Raw genomic sequence first — 27,409 nt, 5'->3', positions numbered from 1 at the left:
ACTTGCTAAGCCAGGCAACAGACAGCCCTACCAGGGGGGTTGTGATACTGGACCTGAGTAAAGTCAGGATACCAAATTTTAGGAAAGCAAACTTCCAGGTCTTTAAGGAGTTAGTCAATAGGACCCCCTAGGAAACTGCCCTTGGGGACAAGGGAGCAGAATGGAGGTGGCAGATCTTGAAGGACACTTTCCATAGAGCACAAGAGCTCTTGATCCCCAGGTGGGAGAAATCTGGTAAGGAAGGCAAGAGATTGCCATGGCTCAGACAAGACCTGCTGGTCAAAATAAAGGGTAAAGAGGACTTGCACAGGCAGTGGAAGCAGAGACAGGTAAACTGGGAAGAGTATAAGGACACTGCTCTCAGCTGGAGCTGAACTTGGCATGGGATACAAGAATAACAAGAAAGGCTTCTTCCACAAAAGGGGAGTTGAAGCATACCTTCCCGATGAGCAAGACTGGCAAACTGGTAGCAATGGACAAGGAGAAGGCTGAGGTACTCAACAACTCTTTTTCACCTCAGTCTTCACTGGCAGCCTCTCTTACCACACTTCTCGAGTGGATAAACTGTAAGACAGGGACTGGGGGAGCAAAGTCCCTCCCACTGTAAGAGATACGGTTTGCGATCACCTGAGGAACCTGAACATATGTAAGTCTATGGGACTTGAAAAGATATATCCAAGAATCCTGAGCGAATTGGCTTGATGTAGTTGCCAAGCCACTCTCAATGATACATGAAAAGTCGTGGCGCTCAGGTGAAGTCCCCAGTGGCTGCAAAAAGGGAAACGTTTCACCCATTTTTAAAAAGGGGTAGAAAGGAGGGTCCCAGGAACTACTGACCTATCAACTTCACCTCTCTGCCTGACGGGACTGTGGAACAGATTCTCCTATAAGCTATGGTAAGACACATGGAAGAAAGGGAAGTGATTTGAGAGAGCCAGCACAGCTTCACCAAGGGCAAGTCCTGTCTGACCAACCTAGCAGCCTTCTATGATGGAGTGACTACGTCAGTGGACAAGGGAAGACCTATGGATGGTGTCTGTCTGGACTTCTATAAAGCCTTTGATATGGTGCCTCCCAACGTCCTTCTCTCTAAATGGGAGAGATATGGATTTAATGGATGTACTATTTGGTGGATGAGGAATTGGCTAGATGATCATACCCAGAGGGTAATGATCAATAGCTCAATGTCTGGATGGACACCAGTGACAAGCGGTGTCCCTCAGAGGTATTGGGACCAGTACTCTTTAATAACTTCATAATTTACATAGACAGTGGGCTTGAGTACACCCTCAGTAAGTTTGCCAATGACACCAAGCTGAGTGGTGCAGTTTACACACCTGAGGGATGGGGTGGCATCCAGAGGGACCTGGACAAGCTTGCGAAGTGGGCCTATGTGAACCTCGTGAGGTTCAACAAGACCTGCACCTGGGTCAGGGCTCTGAGAAAACTGATCTAGTTGATGATGTCCCTGCTCATTGCAGGGGAGGTTGGACTAGATGGGCTTTAAAGGTCCCTTCTAACCCTTATTATTCTATGATTCTGTACAGATTAATCTTTTTTTCTACTTTTTATAGAAACTATAAAAAAAAGAGGAGATGGTGGGCCAGTTTTCTCTATAGACAATCTGTCACAAAAGAGTCCAAGCCTTTCCTAATGTACCACTTCCCAGTTGTTGACACAGACTAACATGTTCAATGGAGAGAGGTGTAATGAGTCTTCTCTGTGTCTGAGTGATACCTGGATGCCCAAATTTTATCACGTGGTTGTCAGCAGCCATTGTAACTTAAAGTTGTGAAGTGCAGCCGAAAATATATTAAACTTGGAACAGAGACAGGAAAAGTTTATTTGAAGGTATCACTTCTGTGTCCTGCTTTCTGCCCTTAGTACATGCAATGCAAGGATATATTAATGTAAAGAAATGGGACTTTTTAAGAGGTGCATTAGTTGTAATTGCAAAAATCCCAAACCCTTCTGAGTCTGAATGTGTCCAGGTGAAAGCCAATTCAGATCTATTTTAAAGGTACTGAGTTCAGTCTTGAGAGAGAATTAGGCCACAGTAGTCATTGAATGTAGATTATTTATTCTAGGAAATATATATTTTCTGATATAACTGATAACTTTTCTCTTTCATTTAGTATCTCAAATCTGGGCATGTTTGGCATCAACGATTTCACGGCAGTCATAAACCCTCCACAGGCCTGCATCCTGGCTGTGGGCCGAGCAAGAACAGAGCTCAAGATTGTGGAAGATGAAGAAGGGAATGAGAAACTTAAGCAGCATCAACTGATGACAGTGACTCTTTCTAGTGATGGTCGGGTGGTAGATGATGAATTGGCTTCAAAGTTTCTGGAGACCTTGAAAGCCAACATAGAGAATCCAATACGACTTGCCTTGTGTTAAACTCAGTGAAGATTGCATGTTTGGACAACATAGATAATTGTTATGTACTTGGGATTGTTTTTCTGTATAGAGGAGTAAATAGTTACTGTCAGATGGACAATTAAAATATGTAATTTATTAAATTAATATGAAAAAGTATTAATTTTCTTTCTTTTAGTCTTTCGCATTGACCAGGTTTTATACTGTAAAGATAAGACTTTAAAATTAACATATTACATTTCTTTAAACGCTTAGTGCTAATGGTGTGTAACATTTGCCTAGAAAAGTCAGTCTCCTCTGTAATGGAAAATTCAAGTAAACTTTAAGAAACTTCAAAGGGAATTGTAGAATAATTTGGATTGGAAAGGGCCTTTAAAGCTCATCTAGTCCAATCTCCCCTGCAATGAGCAGGGACATCTTCAACTGGATCAGATTACTCAGAGCCCCATCCAATCTGACCTTTCCAGGGGTGGGGGCATCTGCCATCTCTTTGGGCAACCTGTTCCAGTGTTTTGCCACCTTCATCATAAAAAAAATTTCTTCACAGAATGGTTAGGGTTGGAAGGAACCTCTGGAGATCATCTAGTCCGACCCACCTGCTAAAGCAGGTACACTTAGAGCAGTTTGCACAGGAATGTGTCCAGACGGGTGGGCTGTGTCCAGCTGCCTCCTTGGGCAGCTTTATATCTAGTCAGAATCTACCCTCCTTTAGTTTAAAACCATTATCCCTTGTCCTATCACAATAGGCCCTGCAAAAAATTTGTTCCTATCTTTTTTTATAATCCACCTGTAAGTACTGGAAGGCTGCAATAAGGTCCCTCCAGAGTCTTCTCCAGGCTGAACAACCCCAACTCTCTCAGCCTTCCCTCATAACAGAGATGTTTCATCCCTCTGATTATTTCTGTGGCCCTCCTCTGGACTCACTCCAGCAGGTCCACGTCTTTATTGTGCTGAGGACTCCAGAGGCAGATGTAGTACTCCAGCTGGGGTCTTTCCTGTGCTGTGATGGGATGCATTATTTTAAAGGTTAAATATCTAGCTTTTAGAGTGAGGAGAGTGAGGAAAGCAAGAACCATAATTTAGTTAAGTGTTGACATGAGTGCTGGTCAATACTGAGATAACAGAGTAGCTAAGTTACATTGCTGCAGTGCAAAGTTTTTCAGTTTTCATAAGACTTTTCTGGTATATTGTGCCATTTAATTAGATTGAAATAATGTTTATAAGATTTTGACAGACATTTCAGTGATTTCCTACATAAGAGCAAAGACAAGCCAAAAAAGTTTTGGTGTAATTTCATTTACATTACAGATGTAAAAAGAACAGTTGTACAGATGTACAAAGAACAGATAGTTCTTTGCCTTGTCCTTTACTAAAAGGTACATTGAGGAAAGCAAGATGACTGGAGATAAATAGGGAAAAGGAATTATAGGAAATTCTGAGAATGACTAAGACCATAGATAAAGTCATTTCTCAAAATATTAAGTAATCTGGCGAAAGCCACAGCTTCCTTTTTATACCTCTCTGCATCGTAGGTGTTGATCCATAGTAAAAGTTAACATTTGTACAGCTGTCTTCATTCCAACCACTGTGAGTATATAATGCTTTGTCTTTGAGATTTCTTACGTGGAGTCTATTGAGTGCATATGTGATCAGCAGGATAGAGATGGAGTTATTCAGCGGCTTGTCTGGCCTAGTTCAAGTAACTGGCGAGGACAGTTTGTGCCTGGCATGCCAGCCAAGTGCTTTTTCATTTTGTATTAATAGAAAATTAAGCCTCCTTGACTAAAACATTCTTAATAAAAACAAAAGCATTTCATTTCCAAAGAAAATAGGTCTGATGCTGCACCTCTTTTCTGCTCCACAAAGTGGTGTCACTGTGTGAGGGTTGTAGCCTTCGGTTGTCGCACTGTAGAGCATTATGAGAGATTCCTTTGTGGATGTCTATTACAGGCCACCAGATCAGGGTGAGGAAGTTGATGAGGCCTTCTACAGGCAGCTGAGAGCAGCTTCACGGTCACAGGCCCTGTTTGTGGTGGGGGATTTTAACTTCCCTGATGTTTGCTGGAAGGACTACTCAGCCAGCCAGCCACAGTCCAGGAGGTTCCTCCAGTGCATTGATGATAACTTTCTGATGCAAATGGTGGAGGAGCTGACTAGGAGATGTGCACTGCTGGACTTCATCCTTACTAACAAGGAGGGTCTGGTTGAAGCAGTAAAGACTGAGGGCTGCCTTGGTTGCAGCAACCATGAAATGGTGGACTTCAGGATCTCATGTGGCAGGAACAGGATAGCAAGCAGAACTGCAACTTTGGACTTCGGCAGGGCACACTTTGGCCTTTTCAAGCAATTGCTAGGGGAAATCCCATGGGTAAGGCTGCTTGAAGGTAAAGGGGCCCAAGATAATTGGTTAGTGTTCAGGGACTGTTTCTACCAGGCACAAGATCCCAACACATAGGAAGTCAGGGAAGGGAGCCAGGAGATGCTGGGCAAACTCAAGTGGAAGAGGAGAGTTTACAAATCACGGAAGGAGAGGCTGGCCACTTGGGAAGAATATAAGGCCATTGTAAGAGGATGTATGGAGGCAACTAGGAAAGCTAAGGCCTCCTTAGAGTTAAACCTGGTGTGAGGGGTCAAGGACAACAGAAAGACCTTTTTCAAATACATGGCAGATAAAACTAACAACAGAGGCAGTGTAGGCCCACTGATGAATGAGGTGGCTGCCCTGGTGAAGATAAAGAGAAGGCAGAGTTACTGAATGCCTTCTTTGTCTCTATCTACTCTGCTGGAGGCTGTCCTGAGGAGCACCATACCACTGAGGCCCCAGAGGAAGGCAGGACAATGGAGGAGTTTGCCTCGGTTGATGAGGACTGGGTTAGAGAGCAGTTAGGCAATCTGGACATCCATAAATCCATGGGTCCGGATGGGATGCACCCGCGGCTGCTGAGGGAGCTGGCTGAGGTCATTACTGGACCACTCTCCATCATCTTTGCAAAGTCTTGGGAAACAGAAGAGGTGCCTGAGAACTAGAGGAAAGCAAATGTCACTCCAGTCTTCAAAAAGGGCAAGAAGGAGGACCTGGGTAACTATAGACCGGTCAGCCTCACCTCCATCCCTGGGAAACTGATGGAACAACTTATCCTTGGTGCCATCTCAAGGCATATCAGGAATAAGAGGGTCATTAGGGGCAGTCAACATGGCTTCACCAAGGGGAAGTCGTGCTTGACCAACCTCATTGACTTTTATGAGGACATAACGAGGTGGATAGATGATGGCAGGGTAGTGGATGTGGTCTACCTTGACGTCAGTAAGGCATTTGACCTACAGTTTCCTATGGCATCTTTACAGCTAAACTGAGGGAGTGGAATCTGGACGATTGGGTAGTGAGGTGGACTGTGAACTGGCCGAAGAAGCCAGAGAGTCATGGTCAATGGGACGGAGTCTAGTTGGAGGCCTGTATCTAGTGGAGTGCCTCAAGGTTCAGTACTGGGGCCAGTATTATTCAATATATTCTGTGGGAGATTTGAGCGATTTTCTTGAGGTTGTTTTGTGGATGGGTTTCTATTAGATGGATATTTATTTCTGAACTAGCCAAAGGAATCTCAAGGCCAGCTCGAAGACTAAAAAAAAAACCTGCTGTGGGAGTCAGGCTTCATGGCCTCAACAAGATGTAAATCAACAAACCTATTAGCAATGAGACTTGGGTGGGTGGACAGCTCGTGAACATGGACAATATCCAATCAGTTAATGCATGCTTGGAGCGTGGGCGCGTGATCAGGAAATAACTGCATATATAAGGAGGCTTGTTTCTGTAATAAATGGCTTCACTTGAATTCATATTGGATTGTGTGGAGACCATGATTTTTCGCCCTCACAATATTCATCAATGATTTGGTTGAGGGAATAGAGTGCACTGTCAGCAAGTTTGCTGATCACACCAAGCTGGGAGGAGTGGCTGACGTGCCAGAAGGCTGTGCTGCCATCCAGCAAAACCTGGACAGGCTGTTTTCTAGAATGCAAGAGTGTGGAAAACTGTCTAAATTTGCCTGCACTAGGGACGGAAGGCAGAATGGCTCCACCTTAGTGGACACTATCAGAAGATATTATCCTTATAAAACTGTTCAGAAAAGAACTCTTAAGGAAAACCACCCTTTTCAGAGTATTTAAATGAGATTTCTCAGGGTGTACATTTCCTTGGAACAGCTGCAGTGAAGATGCAGAAATAATCCTACTGGGAACATTACTTGGAGCAAAGTCCTTACCTGGAGAAATAGTTCCAGAATTATGCATATTATATAACATATTTCTCATTAAGTTTCTCAGAGTGCAGAAAGCCATTTGTTAAGAAAAGTTAAGTACAGATGATACCAGAGCTTGGCTGTAGGCAGCTTGTCTACTGGAACAGACCCTTTGGATGCACATTATAACCTTGTTTCTGGTGGACTCCCTGGGCAGACTATGACCTGCTTCATCACTTACCTTTCCTGAAAGTGTTGATAAACCCTTATTAGCAGCATCTGACTCTGCCCACCATGTTCAGTCCCCGTGGGACTGTTCTGGCCCTTGCTGCTTCCAAGAATGGGTCACTTTTAGTGCAGATTCTGAAGAACTCAATGCACTATGGCTTCCTTGTACAACCTCCCTTGCTGCAACTTTACCAAGGTAAAAATGTGTTCTCAGTTCCAGATCAGCTTCATTTAGTTTCAGTCTTCTCTTAATCTCAGTTTTTATCTTTTTTTATTCAAGTTTGTCTCAACTTCTATTAAAGATAATATTTGAATTTTCATAAATATATTTTCCTAGCAGAATGTCAGCTTTCCAGCTCATCTTTTACAGAGACTTCTTTTGCCTTTCAAAATTACTGTTGCATTCATTTCTTATAAGCTGCTTTAATAGATGGGAAATGTAATCTTGGAGTTCCACTTATAATGTACCAAATGAGTTTTCATTTTTACCCTAATTGCCTGTATATACTTAATGTACTAGAACCAGCTTAATTTTATCTCAGCATCAGAGCTCTATTTTAAAAGCCAGAGGTATAGCAAACTCAGGATGTTGTACACTTTCTGCCTTGCTATGTTTTAGGTTCAAAAAGCTCATTTGGGAAATATTAGACCACACAGAACTGGCCTAAGGAAGAAGAAATATATTGAGTCACCAAGCGCACTATACCTGGAAAACAGAAAATAAATCCAAATTCATTTTTAGGGCATTGTAGCAGGAGTTCATTATTTTCTTGGACGGCTATTATTTTTTCAGGAACAAGGACACAACTGTGGGATGAGTCATGATGCAACAAGATCTTCCTCAAGTTGTGTCCATAACTGCTGAGTATCAGTGTTCAATGTTGCCATTGTAAACCGTTTTAGAAGCTACATAATGAATGAAAACACAAAAGTGCTCTCAAAAATTTGTAACCCTTGCACTCACTAGCCTGGTGGATGGTGAGATATCCTGGAAAGTTTTATTGGTTGCATCAAAGGAATACCTTTGGGACAAAATAAAATACTACAAACCTTCATTGTGTTTGTATGTTTTGGCATGATTAGAGCAGCCTCTGGAAACTTAATTTTGAAAAGCTTTTTATTTCACAAAGCCATCACTGAATAGGCACAGATTTAGAATGACAGTCAGTACTGAAGTGAGGATAACTCTTGAGAGGGTGCACTATGTAGCCATATGTATTCATACACTGTATACAGCATTTACTCTGCAGTCAACAATGTACAGTGATTTACTTGGTAGACTGCACAGGTTCACTATTGTAGATATTAATGTGTTTTATGGTGACAGCAGTTTTACAATGGCAGATTCCCTTGGTAGTCAGACAGCTAACTAATTAAGCTGGGAAAGAAATATGTAGCAAGTTTAGCAAAAGTTTTTGCACTTTTACTAGAACATGTAAAGCCACTTGCACGTGACCCATTAGGAAGACCAAGGTCTTCAAGGTGATATTTGTTTTGTCTTATTCAATCCCAATGCCTTATCTTGTGCTTTCCTTTCTCCATGGCCTCCATTTCATCTCTTTTCTTATTATTGTTTTTCCTTTCACTCATCCCCTTACTGTGTCTCATTTTTTTCTCTTTTTTTCTTTCTCTGTTCTCCAATTTTGTATTCTAGCACACTCACACTCACTCTCCCATCATTCTGCTTTGTGTGTCTCTCTATGTTCCATTCAAATTTTTATTTTGTATGAAATATGAGTGAATTTGAATGGAAGCAAGTTATTTTTCACTCATGTCAGCAGTGGGTATAGTTATACTTGGCTTTTCTGCCATTTTAATAATGGTATTTTTTTCTCCAGTTGTTTCCATGGGTTATTATGTCTTTCATACTTGAATGTTAATTTTAAATCTCTTCAAAGCTGAACATCTGACCAAGATTTTGGCTCCATCCTATCCGAAAGGAGAGGCAAAGTTTTCTCTCTGTGCACAGCGCAAATAGTCACATTGAATAATTTCCAAGCCTGTATACATACATACTACAGCAATTGTCTTTTAAGACTGTGCTACAACACTACTGTGCTGGAAAGTTAGCAAGTTAGTCACAGCAGAGTAGCAGAATAAGCAGAGGACTGGGAGAGGCTGTGTAGCAAACTGCACTCTGAGAAATGTTATTGGTTGATTAATTGCCTCCAGCCTCCATAGAAATCTCCTTGTACAGTTTAAATTTTGATTGTTTCAAACTTATTGTGCCATGTTACTTCATGCTGTTGAGCAGCTGCTGGGATCCATCTTGGAGGCTGCTGCACTTAAAAAAAACCAAACCAATGTATTCCCCTCCTCCCACCCCCCACCAAACAGATATTTGCTTGTGTGCTATTTATTAGCATGAGAAATGTAGTTTTGGAGATTACTTGGTAAAGCAAGTAATAATAAATAAAATAAATAAATAAAGCGAGTTTCTATGTCTGCAACATAGAAACTATGCATTTTGAAAACATCCATTACTCTACCAGATCGTAGTATCTAGCCACTACTCTGATCTCATTATATAGGAAGTATATTATAATTCCTTTTTTACAGTCATGATTTTTATTTTTTTTAGGCTTGTTCAAGTAAATAATACAGTTTGTCTACACTAAGAGGTACTCCTTGAGCTCTTGTGTTTAATTTCTTTTTTACAGTCTGACAAAGGGTTGGTTCTCCACTAGTCTCAGCCTGCACAGCTCCATTGACTTCATCTGGGAGCTCTCAGACTGCATTTTTGTTCTGATTAAATATTTAGCAATATGTGGTAAAAAGACTCTGTTGAGCAACCAATTTAAGCACCATTCTTTTCAGCTAGGAGGCTCATGGATGTTTTGCCCAAACCATGTTTTCTAGAAAGCTCTAAGTAAAAAAGGACTTTTAGCTCATTATGACATACAAAAATAATATTATATAAAGGGAAACCTTTTAAACTATTTTGCATTTTTTATGCATCAGCTTGTTATCACAACTCTGTCTGGTGTGTCACCCCTAGATACAGTCTCTAGCTACATTATTTCTTTTCATAATATTCTTTGGGCTTTGTGATTAATTTTTGAAAGGAAGCAACATGTTATGTACTTTTTATGTCTTTGAATCATTGCAGTTCAAGACATTGGAAAAGAGGTTCTCTCTAACCACTTTTGCTCAGTGACTCAATGGCAGCTTCCATTACTGTGATTCCCCAGGCAGGACATTCCTTTATGAACTCCACTGTATAGCTTCTAAGTATGAACTGTTTAATGAAGAATGATGAGTCTCTGAACAGACTTTCCTACAACTCACTTAGTCTCTTAATCCTGAGGATGTGCTATAGATGCTAGTATAGAGTCGTAAGCACATGGTTACTATAATATAAATCAACTATAGCAATATGGTTTGCCAGAAATGTAGAGTAATATTGATTGAAATCATAGAAACAAGGCCATCATGTCAAGGATACTAACTTTAGCCATGTACGTTTACTTAGAAAGTAAATTAAATTAGTCATCAAATCAGATGCAAATAAAGGCAGCATAGTATTTTGCCCTGAATTTCTCAGCTATCAAGCTGTACAATTTCTAACCTGTTTTTTGTTTGTTTTCTGTTCCAACCAAAACACTTTTGAAAAGTGTTATGCTGAGAGAAGATTTTTTTTTTGCTTAAAGAACAGTTGAGAATTGTTCATATTGTTCTTTTCTTCCTTTGTAAGGACTGATGACATTTTTTTCAGAAATCTGCTGGTAGTGATCTAATATCACAAATGTTTTGGAAAAACTATTCCTAGTAGTGCATCGACTTTACAGTCTTTATTGGTTTTTTTAGGTTTTGTTGTTGTTGTTTTTTTAAACTTATTTATTTAGCTAGTTTGGAGTAGGATGTGGTTTTTGGGTTTTGGGGTTTTGTTTGTTTGTTTGTTTGTTTTTAATACATTTATATCCAACACTACAAGTCAGAGCAGGGTTTTTCATTCATTGATTTTCTGTTGTTAAGGCATATTTTTATAAAACCAAATGTTTCAAGGCCTCTTTTTCACTATGTATTTTCAAATACGAATGTGTAATGGAAAAGTTCCAAAGCTTGGGTCTACATGCTCTTTCGCTTGAGCACATTAGCAGGTGCAAGATGAACAAGTTTTTTCAGCTTGCTGTGCATGCAGTTGCCTTGAAGTTAGACACATTAATCCGGCAGCATCTTCCACAGTTTCACTATCTAGCAGTCATGCAAGTCTGTGGTTACTGTTTTATGCTCTCTCAACTACGTTCTTTTCTGACACCTGCCTTTGATTCCTGATAACTTGATCTGTTTCCAGAACTACAAAGCTGTTCTCATTCAAAGCATTGCTTTCCTAATTCCGATCCACAGGAAATGTTTAGCAGCCTTCTGCTGTGTCACAACTCAACTGTGGTCTCAGTTATAAACCCTTATGCAATGATCTGCCTGCTGGTCTGCTGGCAGGTCTGCAAACTGATCAAAAACTGGGTGACCATCACCTCCATGAGTCGTATTGTCTAGTTTCTTCTATGACTCCCAGCCTCTGATCATAAAATTTAAGTTATGTTTGCAGAATTTTCTTAAGGTACAAAAATACTTGGGCACACAGAGCTCAACTTCACTGCGACAAGAGGTCCAGTCTTTTCTTTACACTCTAACCTGGGAGTTCACCTCTGCATGCTCTTTTCGGTAGTGTTGCATGACAGGTAAGCTAAAGTAATAAGACACATGAAGAATCTACTAGAAGTTATACACAGGGGAGGGGAGAAGGAGGGAATTTTCCAGTGATTACTCTGGCCTGTGAGACTTAATTTTCCAAGATAGTCTGATAACAAATGAAATTTGTTTGCAAGCTAACTCCCCTGTTTAGTTCTGGAGGGGTGTGTGGCTTTCTTTCTACTTCAGGGAGTTTCTGGTAAAATTTTCTTCTGAAGGTGAATAACATCATATTTCCCTATATGCACCTGGCTCTGAGAATCATACTCCATGTTCAGCAACTGAGTTTTCAATCTGTAATGGTATGAAGGTTGCATCTGCTACAAGAGTTTCTCCTGTTCGATATATACCTTGTACAATTTGCTAGCTCACACTTCAGCCTATGCCACAGTATCTTTAAAGTACACCATTTTCCAAGTAAACCCATTCAGATGTGACACCTCATTCCATAATTTATCTATGTAAATCTCTGGCAGTGTATAAGAAAAGACAGAACTATCACAACCAATAGTTTAAATGGTGAAAACTCTTTTGAACACAAGATTGTTCTATTTGTCCAGAAATTATTTGGATTGTTATCTAAATTTGGTTTTGATTTTCAATGGTTCAGCAAATTGTAGCATCCATGTATAGGGATCTAGCCTATAAGTTATTCAATTGTACGGATAATAAATAGGTAATCAGTTGTCAACACCAAACTCTACACATCAGTCAGTGTCAGATCTCTCTAATAAAATAATTTTCAGAACCTTCTTTTTTGCTGTTTAATTTGACCATCTGGACACTTTTCTAAAGGTTTAATGTATTTTTTTTTTTCTTAAAGCAAAGGCCTCACCCTGGCATGACATGAAATTTAGGTAGGAAGGGAAGCTGAGTGAAACCGATAACTTTTGCTATAAGCAAAGATAGTAGAACATTAGTAGTTCCTTTTTATGCATGTCATGTTTCCTTTGAAAGTAACTACTTGAAATGCTGACTGCAGCACAATATTAAAATGTGCACAAAACCAGAGATGAGTTAATATTTCCACTGGCTTAATGTCATGCTGGATTAGCTGCATTTAAACAAACAGAACTCTTCCATTTCCAGGATGAGACATGCTGCCTTAGTCCACCTACTATGTAGCCGTGGACAGTAATGCAGTATTTTCTCATGTCTGTCCCCATGTCTGTGCTTTCTGCTGACATAATAGATCTGTCAGGTCATAATCAAGAGATCATGCTCTAGTAATGTTACCTCATTTCTCACCTGAAGCTGCTGGTAAATGTGGATATGAACCCAAGAGGGAAATAGAATATTGCATAGGAGCTGACAAAGCTCAGAAACTGTTTTTTTTCCATCTCAAAGACTTAAAGAGGAAGAACCTAGCCCTCATGAGTAGAACAGGATGTGAGGACAACAGGATGTGAGGTTTCCCAGACTGTGTGCATGCAAGGAGGTTTCTCATTCCAGTGAAATCTTGTGGAGTAAGTGGAAGAATACAAGTTTTCATCAGGTTATGATTGTAATGGTCTTGCCCTGTGAACTTCGAATTTGGAAGTATTTTTTTCTTGGAATCTGAACATTACAAAGAGGCAAATGAGTCATCTGTTAGCTTGCAACAATCTGCCTTATAGATTTTGAGGGAATATCTGATTCTAAACAGGGCAACCTAGTTCATTATTTCTTTCAGAAGGAAGAGACTGAGAGACTTCGGTGCATGTTTTTATGAGAGACTCTTGCACGTCTTTTGCACACAGCTGTCCCAGTACAGGCATTTATATACATAAGTCATGTGCTGGGTTTTCTGAGTTTTTTAGGCTGTTAAATTGCTGAAAAGCTTGGAAATTAATGACAAAAGTCTCAAATGAAAAAATGAACCTGTGAAAGTTAAGCATCTTGCAGTTCACAGAGAATTAGGCTAAAAGCCAGCCTGCTTGTTCAAGGCAGACTCATGGAGGCCAGTAGAGAAATACTTCTTAAATCTGGCATTTTTCTTGGGCTTGGAATTCTTCTTTAGTCATGATTTGAGGTGTATGAAAGACACCCCCTTCTAATAGTTCAGAAGCCCAATTGTCTGTTCAGTCAGGATGCTGGCTCAGTGGTGGGTGGTGGTTTTAGCACAAATTCCTCTGAAAGGAAGTCTGACACTTAGACTTGCTCATAAAATAGATTGCCTCTGACAAGGGTTCGCCCTTCCAGGAAAAAAGCCACAGATAGACACAGGGTAACCTAGCACCTGGTTTTCTTTACCTATATAATGAGAGTGAACCACTATGTAGCCAAGAGCATAACATTCAAAAACAAGGAGAGTCAGCCAGAGAGGCTAATGTGCAAAACTGTCCAGGAGTCATGGTTCTCAGGAGTAAAACCTATACTTAATTCATTATTATTTCCCATAAATAAAGTTTATCTTACTGTTCAGTGTTAGGTGAACAGTAAACAATATTTACCATCAATTGTAAGAAATCAGATTCCACTTTTTAGTGCTTGTGATCTCAGTGAATTTTGCCTGTGGGCATTCTGAGCATATTCGGCAGCAGAAATAAAAATCATTTTACTGACATAAACCATAGGTCTACATGGAATAAAAATGTTGAGATAAGACTGCTGATGACCACACCCTTGAGCTGAGACCTCCTCAGTCCTTTCTGGTTTGTCATTGAGGTATGTTTGAGTCTATGTTTTAGTCTGATTCTTTGTAGGCATCCGTTTCTTGGTTTTGCTGTCTCACAATGAATCAGTGTTCTCCTTTTTCAAATCTCAGAGAAAGGAAGGGCCAAACATCTATCAGTGAAAGCAGACATAATGCTCCTGCCTGCAGCATGATTTGCAGATGGAAGTTATGTCTCCTATAAATGAAGAGTGTAAATATCTTATTTTCTTCCTTTTAGGCACAATTTTGGTGAGAGAAGGTGAAAGTGCTTCTGCAGGTGTTCCCTTTTTAAGTGTACCATCAGAGGAGTTAACATTTGAAAGTACCAAGGGAATTGCAGTAGACTGTTGCTTCACTATCTTTCTGAGTGGAATAATCATGGCCAAAGGCATGATATGTGCCAATGAAGGAATCTGTCATACACTGTGTGTGATAATTCACAGCAAGTGAAACCAAGTCGTGAGCGGCGTAGAGCTGGACTGAGATAGTAGCAAAGCCTGTATGCATGGGTTGCACGAGCATGATTATCCCTTTGTCACAAAGTTTTCCATGGTTATACTGCATAGCTACAATGCATGCAAACATTGTCCTGCTGTAGCAACATGACTCGTTTGTTCTTTTAAATACATTTCTGTTACATCAGGGGGATCATTTTTGGAAGTCTGATTATTTTCACTGAGTCAGTTAACTGTTTTTTCTTTTCCAAATGTTCCTGGTTGTCTTCTGAGTAAGCTCAGAGAATGTGAGGCTGAATGAATATTGGTGGTGTCTGCCTACACACAGAAACTACCCCAAATTAATACATAGCTTGTATGTCATGCTAGTATTGTTCATACACATATTATCTAAGAAAGACAACAATTTAGCAAACCAGCAAACACTTTTTCTGATAGTAAATTGAAGAATGCACACTAAGGAAGAGGTAACTTCTCTTTCTATGAGGACTTTACAGATTGTTTGGTCTCGCAAAAATAATTCTTAAATTGGTATAGTATAACTCCATAAACAAAGCCCAAATACTTATTTGTGTTATACAAACTACTTTATGAAAAATCAACTTTGTGTCACAATTAATAAATCATAAGTATTAAGATTGTAGAGGACTTTAAATGTTGATATAATAAAAATATGAAATTGTCTATTTCAAAATTATTTTTGTTTAGACTATATGGTCCAAGGTATTGTCACTGCATTTCTGGAAATTCTTAACTAGAGATTTTTACCTAAAGTGATCAGAAGAAATCAAGATTGTATCTCCTTCTATTTATGTATAAATTTACTGGAAAGGCTTATAATAGAAAGGTGTGTCTGGATAAGAGAGCATATTTATGTGTGTGCTCCTTGATAGAAGAGACAGAATGTATTGGCTTGGAAATATTAAGTCTGCAGTAGTCATTTGGTATAAACCAGCAGAAAAAAACCACCAACAACTGGGTAAGTTGAAAATAATTCTGCCTGCACACTGTCCATATGATTTGTGTGTAAATGGATAGTGATATATCCTTGTCACTTGAAATTATTAAAATTACAGTGAGGCAGAGATAGGTTTATAAAAAAAAAACCCCAAATTTTCTTAAAATGACCAGAAGGAGAACATAAGCATTAGTTTTTAAATACTATTGTGGCTTTGCTGTTTCACTGACATAACTATTCTACCAAAAAAAAAAAAAATCTCTGTTTGCTATAGTCATTATACTATAGTCATTATAGTTATTATTGCTGAAGAGAAATACAAGCAGTGCTTGTTCTAGCTCTCAATTTCAGGTAAATCTCAGCCTAAGAAGTTGTGAAATGGCTCTTGATTGTCTTGAAGCCTGTGAGAGTTGCTAGATGGAAACCAAACAGCAGGGATTTCCCAGGCTTCATGCTTGTCAGCTTGGAAATACTGAATTCCTTCATTTAAATTGCTAAAAAATGCTTCCCCCATCTCTGGAAAACTGAGTTTTGAAAGCTTGAAGGCTAGCAGACCACTGTTGTCTTAATGTGCAGTCTGCTCTGCTTCTAGTCTTGTAAGCATTCCTGTGACATGAGTCCAGAGTTACGAAGTAGGAGGTGTGCTCTGTGTCACAGCATGCAGAGGCAGCTAAATTAATAACTTCTCAGTTATTTATTCTACTCTTACAAGATCACCATAACGAACACATAAGAAATAACAAGCCTCAGCTTGCTGGGTTGCCTTTAGTTTTACTTTCTTGCTTGCAAAGGCAACTCTTGCTGCAGCCAACAGGAATATTCTGGGCTCCATATTAATCATAAAGTACTCATAAATTCTGTAACGAAATGATTCAAGAGACATTGACATACAGACTTCCAGTCTGTAAAGCTCTTACTGTATTCTAGGACACTTTCATATTTTTATTAACACCGTTCTCTGTTTGCTTTTAGGCAAAATGAGATGAATCAAACACGTGCAAACTAGAACAGAAAACACAACAGCACACAGTTATATGATATATACCTGGCATTACACCACAAGCATGTCAAGATTAAAAAATACTAACATGGAGGTCCTAATTAACTCATGCACACTGTTTTGGCAATGAGCAGCTTTTGAAACATGAATTCACTGGATCAAACTTTCTCAAGTCTTACCTCCTCTGTAATCCAGCTGTGTATGAAAGACACATCTGCAATTTTTTTTCTGGATTTATTCACTTTGTTTTAATATGTATCATGCCTGCTCTCTTCAGAGAAGTTTGCATGCAAGTTATCCTCTAAGATTCTATTTTTTCTAGGCACTGATTGATTACTTTTGTCTGTTGTTTGAACAAAGAGAAATTGAAAAATCAAAGCAAGACTTACATCACCCTGGGTTTTGTTCCAAGGAAGGTACCATGTGCTTTAACCCTGCTGATGCAAGCCAAAAAATTATGTACAAGCCTATAAGAGGACACAGAAACAGCCTGGAAAAAATAGCATGGAGACTGCAGGTACAAAAGCGTCTATACGTGTATCTGTCGGCTGGTTTTGTACTTCTGCAAAGCAAACTTTATTTTAAAATATTCTGCAGCACAAAAAGGCTTGTTAGGATCTGTAGCACTTGAGGAAATTATCACCTGTTTCCTACATGCCTACTTTTTCCCACCCTGAATACACTCTAGAATTGTTTTGGAAAATTTTTTAGCCAGAAAATTATTACAGGAACAGCCAGAAAGAACTAATAATCATAGAAATGCATTAAAAAAGAAGGTACAGTTGGAACCAGAAAAGCAGCAAAGCAGCCTGCTTGTGGCTTATTCTCCTGGATGAGAGAAAGAGCTCAGAGTGTGACTGAGAAGAGGAAGTTTATGCCATAGAAATGTAATAATCATCACTCATGAATAAGGAACTGGTGACTAATAGTGAAGTTTTGGGGTGCAGGTGACATAGTTTCATTCTCTGAATCCTGCCTATGATTCTGAGAAGAGCTCTCTGTATTTTTTGCCCATTTGGCTGTGCATTTGACTTTATTCAGGATTAGATCAACTGCATATGGAGTGCTGATGACTATCTTGCTGTAACCATGACTATTAACATTCCTTTGCATTTAAGAGGAGGACCCAGAATTCTGGTCAGATACCAAGTCACTGCGTTCTGCCTCCTTACATTCTCATATATATTTATCTGAAATAAACAATTGTCAAAATAATATGCTTTCAATCAATTGCAGTGACAGACAAATTTATCTTTAAATGTAGCCTGCAGTTAGAGTCCATTGATGATGATGGACTGCAAAGTAAACAGCAATTGCTGCCCATTTTAAATACCCGTATAATAAACCTTAACTAGATAACTGCTGTGTAAAATTGGTGGATGGAGAAAATGAAATTGATGTGGTTTATATTTTACTTAGTAGTTTTAAAGCTGAGATGTAAATTGTGCACTATATCTGATACAGAAGCCAAACAGCATCATAAGATTATTTGTTTCATGCCAGTCAAAAGATAACAGTAAAATACTGTGAATTATTAACTATCAGATAGAAAGGGTACTAAAATAAAGTTCCTGTCTCTTAAAGAGGCAAAACTGGAGGTGCTGGGAACATAGCAATCAGGAAATTAAAAATAAAATGTTGCTGGAATGGAAAGTAAACCTAATAGAAAATTGAACTTCACTATTAGAGGTTACTATGTCAATTAAGTTTCTGTTGAACTGTTGGATTGCAAGCTTGGAATATGAAGACCTTTTTAATTCAGGAAAAAAAAAAAACACACTCACTTGAAAAGTACTTTATAAATTACATTAGATGAGTTGTCTTGAGTTCTTTAAGTAGACCAGATAAATAGTTTGACTTCTGGTGTTTGAAAGAGTACATGTTGCCAGGTTTTCCTCTCTTCCCTGTTGCAGTGTCACATCTTGCTCTCTCAGGACAAGATATTACACTGGATGGTCCTTTAGCCTAATTCCTTAATTCCTTGAAAACTTCCTATTTTTATATCCCCTTCAAGATTTTATTTGAAAGCTCATGTCTGAATCATAGGAGTCTTTACTAGTTCATATTTTGGATGGGTTGTTACCAATATGTAACATGATTTAGTAGGTGCTAATCAGGGGGAAAAACATTTAAAACTCCTTCAGAAGTGAAGATTTTCCCAGTTTGGTGTAATTTCCCTTAAGAGGATGCTGATTAAAATCTGGTGGTGTAGTAACTATTGGCTAGATCTATACTCAGATTAAATTGTTGTGTTGTTAACAGTTACAGTCTCTTTCTCACTTAGCCCAAGTGATCTGCTGTTTTAGTCCCCTTGTGAATCCCTGAGATTAAGCTTCATTTTTTTTCTCTCCTTACTGTGTGTCATCTGAAAATATGCTCCTCCCAATAGCTTAACACTCAGTGCTCACTCTCTCCCTGTTGCTTATTTGCTGGCTTCCCCACAAAGCCACTGTCTTTAATCTGGCAAGAGATATCCCCAGGTGCCCCACTAAGTATTATAAGAAACATTTTGACCAAACCATTTGAAATTAATTAGGAAAGGGAATAAGCTGATAATTACACAGACACACAGTTTGAAGAGAACAGTATGACAGTCCCAAACTCCAGCATTCAAAAAGTATGAAATAGTGGAAGCAGGTTTGTCTGTGTTTCCAGAATTTTGGCTTCTTTATATATCTGATTACAATGTTTTCTTCAATGCATCCTCAATCTCTCAGGACTCCAGACTCACTTAGTGCATGACATAGACAGTGTTCACTTAATAAGCATATTTTCAGTGTTTTGTTTATGCATCGTTATTCTATGTTTGACATTTGGGGACTGTGTCTGATGACCAAGAAGCCATGTGCTTTGAGATGACTCAAGGTTTTCTATAGTGCCTCAATGCTCCAAAAGCAGTAGTTTGTCTTTAAAAAGACTCCCAAGATGAGCAAATCTTATAATATCCAGTAAGTTTTATGATTAAAATAAATAATTACATTGATTTGAGACAGTACAGTTCTATATGTTAACACCATGTGCAGTTCTGCCAGAACAAAGACATGCAGGAAATCATGTTTTAGAATATGTAGGAGTAAAACAAACTTCATACCTTCAAAGTGTAACTCTCTTTAACTTCACTTACAGCTGTGAAGAAATGAAGTTTCTTTCACTGGTCCTGAAGCTTCAGTTCAGATACTCAGAAGTTAACAAGCAGAACTCATTTCTTAAAAAATAAAATATTAGTTCAAGTAACTTCTCCAGTTTCAGGCAGAAAATGCCTGGCAGAGAGAGGAATTTGGTTTAGCTTTTAACCTTAGCCCTGACTACATCTTTTTCTCCTGCAGTCCCCTAGTCTAAAGGCTATATACCTCCCAGTCTCTATGATGATTATGAGTGCTACCAACAATAATCACTTTTCTGCCTTCCCAGGCTGTTTTGTAGCATGCATGCTGAATAAGGTGTTGCGAAGGAGGAAAATATATGACTGTGGAATTGTGAAGGTGGCTTCCTTGTGCATACAACAAGACTGAATTCTGATTATAGACTGACGAATTCTGATATGTCTTCATTTTGGAACCTTAATCTTGGGAAAAAAAAAAAAAAAGTGTTCTATACAACCTGCTTTGTTTGCAAAAAGCAAAATGAAAGCAAACAAACAAACCCAAAACAACCAGAAGTGCTGCCTTGTAGAGAACTGTCTTGAGTTGTTATTGCAGTCTTTGCATCAGTTAACAGTGATGTTTATCTGTGGTAAACTGATATTTTCAACTAGACCATCACTAGAGAAATAATGATGGGAGTGGTAGATGATAGTGAGGCTCTAGTGGATTTCTAGAATAAATTTACTCTACATCCAGAGGGACAATGCTTCTCACAGAAGAAAGGGATATGTCTTGATAGAAATAGTATGAGTCTAGATATAGCTGCCATTTTTATTTTTTCTAACACAAAGCTGAGCTTTTCTATTGCTTCTGTTCTATGACACAATTTCCCTCTTGCTTTTTTTGTCCTGTTTCCTTACTGAGTCAGCCCAGTTCCACTTCTCTCCCTGACAGGTCTTTCAACAGGCTGCTTTTTGCAGTCCGCTTCTATACGGGTCAACTCTTGTTGTCTCCTGGACCCTGAGAGCTTCTTTATCTCTCTGGGATTTGTGTAGATACATGGAATTTGGCAGTTTCAGAGGTAGTTGTGCCTAAGCCTCTTTCTTGGGCATGCCCTGTGGAGGTGGAATATTTGATAATCATAGCTGCAAAGAGCCACTTGGTGTATACGAGATGCAATTACTCTTAGAATTTTAGCAGGACTCATAGGATTGGATTACGTCATGCTCCTAACACAATACCCACTCCCATGTAAACTTGTAAAGTATGTGTGGGTGTTAGAAGAATGGAAAGGAAAAAAAAGTGTGAGAAGTACAGATATCTGAATAAAACAATGTATTCTTTATTTTATGTTTTCAAAAGACCAAACTAATCTGGTTGAAATTTTGCAAAATCTAAATTTAAATATGATTTTTAAAAAACAGATATTGTTATATGGCTTTAATAGATAGAATAGCCAATAGTAGCCACTAAGCCACTAGCAAATGGAAATATGTTTCTCTTCACATAAAACTGACTTGAAACCCAAGCAGCAATATAAAATTATAGGACTTCCAATCTCAGAGTCTTAAAACTTGTTTATTTAAGGATTGTCTTTCCTCACTAGAAGGCATTTCCCTATACAGCCAGTCTCTCCCTCCTTTCTGCCCCTTTCCCTGCATTTAATAAAATGTTTTTCTTGATCTACAATATTGAAATGAAGCTGAGACCCATCTCATATCCTTTCAAAAAGAAAGAGGTGTAGGGAGTATATTTGAGCTATTAGCTAAACCTTTTCTTAAAAAAAAATTCCATTCTCTTTTAACAACACTTTGGATTTTTCTTCATAAAATTGTGACCTAAAAACATGTAATGAAAAACTGAGGTGGATCCTCGCATGGAGGAAGAAAAAGGAAAGATTCCTGCAGAGCTCTGGAACATACAAGTGGACAAAATGAGCCAGATTTTACTCCCCTTTTATAGATTTTGTTTCAAAAAGCCTGGCAAAGACAAAACCAAAAATATTGGAGCCTTTTCAGATTTCCTAGGATTTCTGTGAGCAGCCAGTGTTTCCTTTGTATTGCTTTAAGTAGCTTTAGGGAGGATCTGCACAATCTTACAACCAAAAAAAAGTCAATTATACAGTAGGGCTCATAGTACTAGTGCTATAGTATCTGTTGTGACTTTATTTGTACACACACGTATTCCAATACTGGAACTAACTGGAAAGATTTTATACTCTACACTTTCTACCTTCATTTTTCTTTCCCTTCTCTTCTTCTCAGACATTTCTCCTTTTCTATTTTATCTGTCTTCCACAGCTCTTTGCTTCATGTCTACAATTCATTTTTATTACTCACATTGAACAATAGATTAGGTTGCTAAGTTTCTATGCTATTACTTGCAAGTCAAAGGACTGCCTCCTTGTTAAAAAGAGAAAAGAAACAGAAAAAAAAAAAAAAAGAAAAGGAAGAAGGAAAAAAGAGAGATGAAGAAGAAAAAGGAAATGATAAAGAAGAGAGAGAAGAAAAAAGAAAAAAAAAGAAGAAGAAGAAAGGAAGAAGAAAAAAAAAGAAGTCTTAACTCTCCACCCTGTGAAGATTCCATGTAAAGCTCTTGAAGGGTTTATATTATCTTCTATCACATTCACAGAGAGGCATGTGCTAAATCTATTTTCATGTTCATGAAGGAAAAGTTGGTCTTATTTGGAAGAAAAAATTTAACAGGTCTATATTTGTATTTTCACAGCTAATGACCACACACTTCATGGTGAACATGTTGGGATCTTCCTTTCCAGATCGGTGTGTACAGTAATAACACTGCAAGGAAATTCTTAACATCAAATGCTGTATGAGAAAAGGACAGAGACTCTTACTAATACTCTCCCTCTTCCAATGTCTCTGAAAAGGAAAACTAATTGCAATCTGTAGTCTGGTTTCTGAGACTAAAAAACTTGAAATGTTTCCTCTGTAAATCAACACTGCAATTGGAGGTTAATGGAAACCCATAGGCCCTCTTTTTCTAAACCAAGTGGTCTTTGTCAAATGTGTTTGACTGCTGAAGGAAATTTTCTCACAACACTGGTGACTATTCCTTCAGATACCTCGTATTTAAGCTTCAACTTTCATAGAATCATAGAATGGAATCATAGAACTGTTCAGCTTGGAGAAGACTGCTGTCAGTTTTTGAGGAACATTGCTCTGAAGCCAACCTGGTCTGCAGTGGAGCAGTAGATATTGCTGCAGTGAGGGTTTTTCTGAGGCAGAAAAATGCCAAGGCCATGGAAAGACCTGCCAGGAGCCAGCAGCTCTCTCGTGGGAGAGGCTGATGAGACCTGGGCATTGCCAGGGCAATGGTGACCACCCCCTCAAGCCTATAAAAAGCAGCTCAGGGAGCGCTAGCGCTAGTAACCCGGAGCGCTGTAAACAGGGGAGGTAAACAGAACTGCTTGTAGCAGTTCACGTGGCAGGATGTGCAGAGAGGGCCTAGTTGCTCTACCAGCTCAAGAGATTAGCTCAATTGGTGGTTATCACCCACTCAGAAGGGGTCTTGCTATGGTATCCACCAGGTGCAAAGGTGCGTCTTACGCACTTGCCTGGAAGGACATAGAAACCCAGATGGAGCTGCCATGGAAACATGCAGCCATCCAGACCTCAGGCTACATGGAGTGGCAGAGCCTTTCACTAGTATTGGATGGCAGTAGAAACAACAGCTGTGTGAGATGTGACCAGGTGGATGATCAGCTCAGCCTGGTGGCACAGCTAAGGGAGGAAGTAGAAAGATGTTTGAGAAGGAAATTGGTGAGACCATGCTCTGTCCTCCTTGAGACAGGGACAGATATGGCCACCACAAAAAAGCAAAGATCAAGGGGGTCCTGTATCCTCCCCCTTCAGTCTGAAGTCAGTAACTCAAGGGAAAGGAGTGTATGGAGGCAAGTCTACACTGGTGGTGACAGGTGAAACCTACCCTTGCCCACCTTGCCCTCCAAGGTTCCTCTATACAACAAGTATGAGGCTTTAGATGTGAAAGGCCAGTCAATGGATGAGGAGGATGAAGGTCCATCTATACTGGAGGTATTGCCAAGGTCAGAAAGGTCTACTCCATCTATTACAACCACCTTGCCCTCCAAGGTTCCTCTATACAACAAGTATGAGGCTTTAGATGTGAAAGGCCAGTCAATGGATGAGGAGGATGAAGGTCCATCTATACTGGAGGTATTGCCAAGGTCAGAAAGGTCTACTCCATCTATTACAACCACCCCCATGAGGAAGAAAAGACAGGTTATAGTTGTAGGCAACTCCCTTCTGAAGGGAACAGAGCATACAATATACCAAACAGACCCTCCTTTTAGGGAAGCCTGCTACCTCCCTGGGGCCAGGGTTAAGGACATCACCAGGAAACTTCCCAGCCTTGTGCAGCCCTTGGACTGTTACCCATTACTGCTCTTCCCATGTGGGTGATGATCATGCAGTTACCTGTAGTGCAAGGGCAATCAAAAGAGGCTTCAGGGCCTTAGAATGGTTGATAAGGGAATCTGGATCACAGATTATTTTCTCTTCTCTCCTTCCAGTTGCAGGCATTAACATTAGGAGAAACAGATGGACTCAGTCTATTAGTACATGTCTCTGTGGCTGGTGTCACTACCTCAATCTGGGTTTTTTGATAACTGGATGGCCTACACAGCACTAGGTTTGCTGGTGTTGGGTGGGATTCACCTTTCTTAAAGGGAGAAGATGGTCTTTCCTCACAAGCTAGTGGAGCTCATTCACAGAGCTTTAAACTAGACAGGATGGGGGAGGGGGACAATATCAGATTTGCCCATGACAAGCTGTGGGATGAGACACCAAGGTTAGAGGGACGGCATGATGGCAAGGATTTTCAGCTGGTAGCCCTGAGATGTGTTGGCCACATGAGCAGGCTTGAAATCTTACAGAGTTGAGCCAGGGGTTCCTGAGGTAATAGAAGCCAACAGGAAATCACCAGTGAAATACTTTAAAAGAATTAAGGGATGTTCATCTAAGAAGGTGATCAGCCAACAGCCCAGCTGAAGTGACTCTACATTAATGCACACTGCATGGGCAACAAACAGGAGGAGCTGGAAGTCACTACACTGCTAGAAAGCTACAACCTAGTTGCCATTACTGAAACTTGGTGGGACACATTCCATGAGTGGAGTGTGGTTATTAATGACTACAGGCTGTTCAGAAGGGACAAGAGAGAAAGGAAGGGTGGAGGGGTTGCCCTCCACATCAAGAGGTGGATAGAGGGTGAAGAACTGTCTCTGAAGAATCACCACAGTCAGGCTGAGGCAACAAAGGAGAGCTTGTTGTTGGAGTCAGGGGGGAAACTACTGATGAAGCTTTCTTACTCTAGCTACAGGAGGCATTGACTTGCAGGCTCTCATCCTGCTGGGGCACGCTGACATCTGCTGGAAAAGTAGCACAGCAAGCTGTAGGCAATCCAGGAGACTCCTGGAGTACATTGATGGTAACTTCCTAATCTAGCTATTAGATAGCCCTACCAGGGGAGATGAAATACTGATCAACCTAGCAGCCTTCTACAATGAAGTAACTGCATCAGTGGACAAAGGGTGGGCTACAGATGTCATCTACCGGGAATTCTGTAAAGCCTTTGACATGGTCCCTCATAATATCCTTCTCTCTAAATGGGAGAGATATGGATTTGATGGGTGGACTGTTTGGTGGATCAGGGACTGGCTGGATGGACACACCCAGATGGTAGTGGTCAATGGCACAATGTCTGGATGGACATCAGTGACAAGTGATATCCCTCAGGCATCTGTATTGAGATCAGTTCTGTTTAATATCTTCATCATTTACACAGAGAGTGGGATCAAGTGCATTCTCAGTAAGTTTGCTGATGACACCAAGCTGAGTGGTGCAGTTGACACACCTGAGGGACAAGATGCCATCCAGAGGGACCTGGACAAGCTCAAGAAGTGGACCCATGCAAACCTCATGAGGTTCAACATGGCCAAGTGCCAGGTCCTGCACCTGGGTCAGGGCAATCCTCGGTATTAATACCAGCTGGGGGATGAATGGATTGAGAGCAGCCCTGCTGAGAGGGGCTTGGGTGTACTGGTGCATAAAAATTGGACATGAGCTGCAAATCATATCCTGGGCTGCATCAAAAAGAGCATGGCCAGTAGGTTGAGGGAGGTGATTCTGCCCCTCTGCTCTGGTAAGACCCTACCTGGAAAACTGCATCCAGCTATGGAACCCTCAGTAAAGACATGGACCTGTTGGAGAGGGTCCAGAGGGGGGCCACAAAAATGATCAGACGGATGGAACACCTCTCCTGTGAGGACAGGTTGAGCGAGTTAGGGTTGTTCAGCCTGGAGAAGGCTGCAGGGAGAACTTATTGAGGCATTTCAGTACTTAAAATGAGCTTGTAAGAAAGATGGGGACAGACTTTTTAGCAGGTCCTATTGTGATAGGACAAGTGATAATAATTTTAAAATAAACAAGGGAAGATTCAAGCTAGACATAAGGAAAAATTTTTTTACAATGAGGGTGGTAAAACACAGGAACAGGTTGCCCAGAGAGGCTGTAGATGCACCATCCCTGGAAACATTCAAGGTCAGATAGGATGGGGCCCTGAGCAACCTGATCTAGTTGAAGATGTCCCTGCTCACTGCAGGGTGGGGGGCGGGGTTGGTCTAGGTGACCTTTGAAGATCCCTTCCAACCCAGACTGTTCTGTGATTCTATAATTGGTCAAGTCCAACTGTTAACCTAACACTGCCAAGTCCACCACTAAACCATGTCCCCAAGCACCACATCTACATATGTTTTAAACACCTTCAGGGATGGTGACTCAATCAATTCCCTGGGAAGCCTGTTCCAATAATTGATAACCCTTTCAGTGAAGAAATCTTTCCTAAATATCCAATCTAAACCTCACGTGGGGTGACGTGAGGCTATTTACTCTTGTCCTGTTGTTTGTTACTTGGGAGAAGAGACCAACACTCACCTCACTACAAACTTTCAGGTAGTGGTAGAGAGTGATAAGATCTCCCTGGAGGCTCTTTTTCTCCAGGCTGGAAAACCGCAGTTCATTCAGACGTTCCTCTAGACCCTTCACCAGCTTCATTGCTCTTCTTTGAACTTGCTTCAGCACCTCAATGTTTTTCCTGTAGTGAGGGATATAAAACTGAACACAGTATTTGAGGTGCAACCTCATGACCACTGAGTATAGGGGGACCATCAATTCTGTAATCCTGCTGTCAACACTATTTCTTGATACAAGCCAGGATGCTATTGGTGTTTTTGACCACTTGGGCTCACTGTCATCTCTTATTCAATTGACAGAAAAACAATAAATGGAATCATCTAGACAAAAACAGGGAACAGCATAGGTACTGAAGGAACTACACCTCATCTTGGAGACTGGGTGTGGTGAGAAACCAAATATTTATGTAGTAGTACTGCAGCCTAGTAACACAATGGAGGAAGTTGAGATGGTAGGGGAAATGAAACTAGACAGTGTGTGGATAAGAACATGGTGGAATAAAAATCATGACTGGACTGTAGATACTGAGAGGTATGCCATATACAAAAACACTGTAAAATAAGTTATCATAGTACAATACTGAAATCTGTATAGATGTTTTCAGATTTGTAATGGTGTCAGGAAACACTTTTGGGAATTGCATAACTGTGAGATTTTTAGCTTTCTTTGTAAGAGTTAGAAAAGAAACACCACTTACAATGACGAGCCTTAGACATTCCCCAACTTAATAGTTA

General features: G+C 40.0%; 1 protein-coding gene across 9 annotated transcripts in view; it reads left to right on the top strand.

Moving 5' to 3' along the window:
* The window catches only part of PDHX (pyruvate dehydrogenase complex component X), a 104,271-nt gene that overhangs the window by 69,671 nt on the left and 7,191 nt on the right, over positions 1–27,409 (top strand). For 5 of the 9 annotated variants that reach the window (XM_080344563.1, XM_080344560.1, XM_080344567.1 and 2 more), the window contains one exon: positions 2,136–2,538. The exons of 1 other annotated variant lie outside the window; for it this stretch is intronic. In XM_080344563.1, the coding sequence (XP_080200689.1) occupies positions 2,136–2,400 (265 nt within the window). In that variant the 3' untranslated portion in view covers positions 2,401–2,538. Of the gene's footprint in view, positions 1–2,135; positions 2,539–7,461; positions 7,866–27,409 lie in introns of those variants that run through there. 3 more of the 9 variants (XR_013922137.1, XR_013922138.1, XM_080344564.1) reach the window with 2 other exon arrangements.

This window comes from Nesoenas mayeri (genome assembly GCF_963082525.1).
Source record: "Nesoenas mayeri genome assembly, chromosome: 5".
Classification (NCBI taxonomy): domain Eukaryota; kingdom Metazoa; phylum Chordata; class Aves; order Columbiformes; family Columbidae; genus Nesoenas; species Nesoenas mayeri.
Note: the sequence above shows the minus strand (reverse complement) of the source record. Positions and strands in the feature narration are given on the sequence as shown.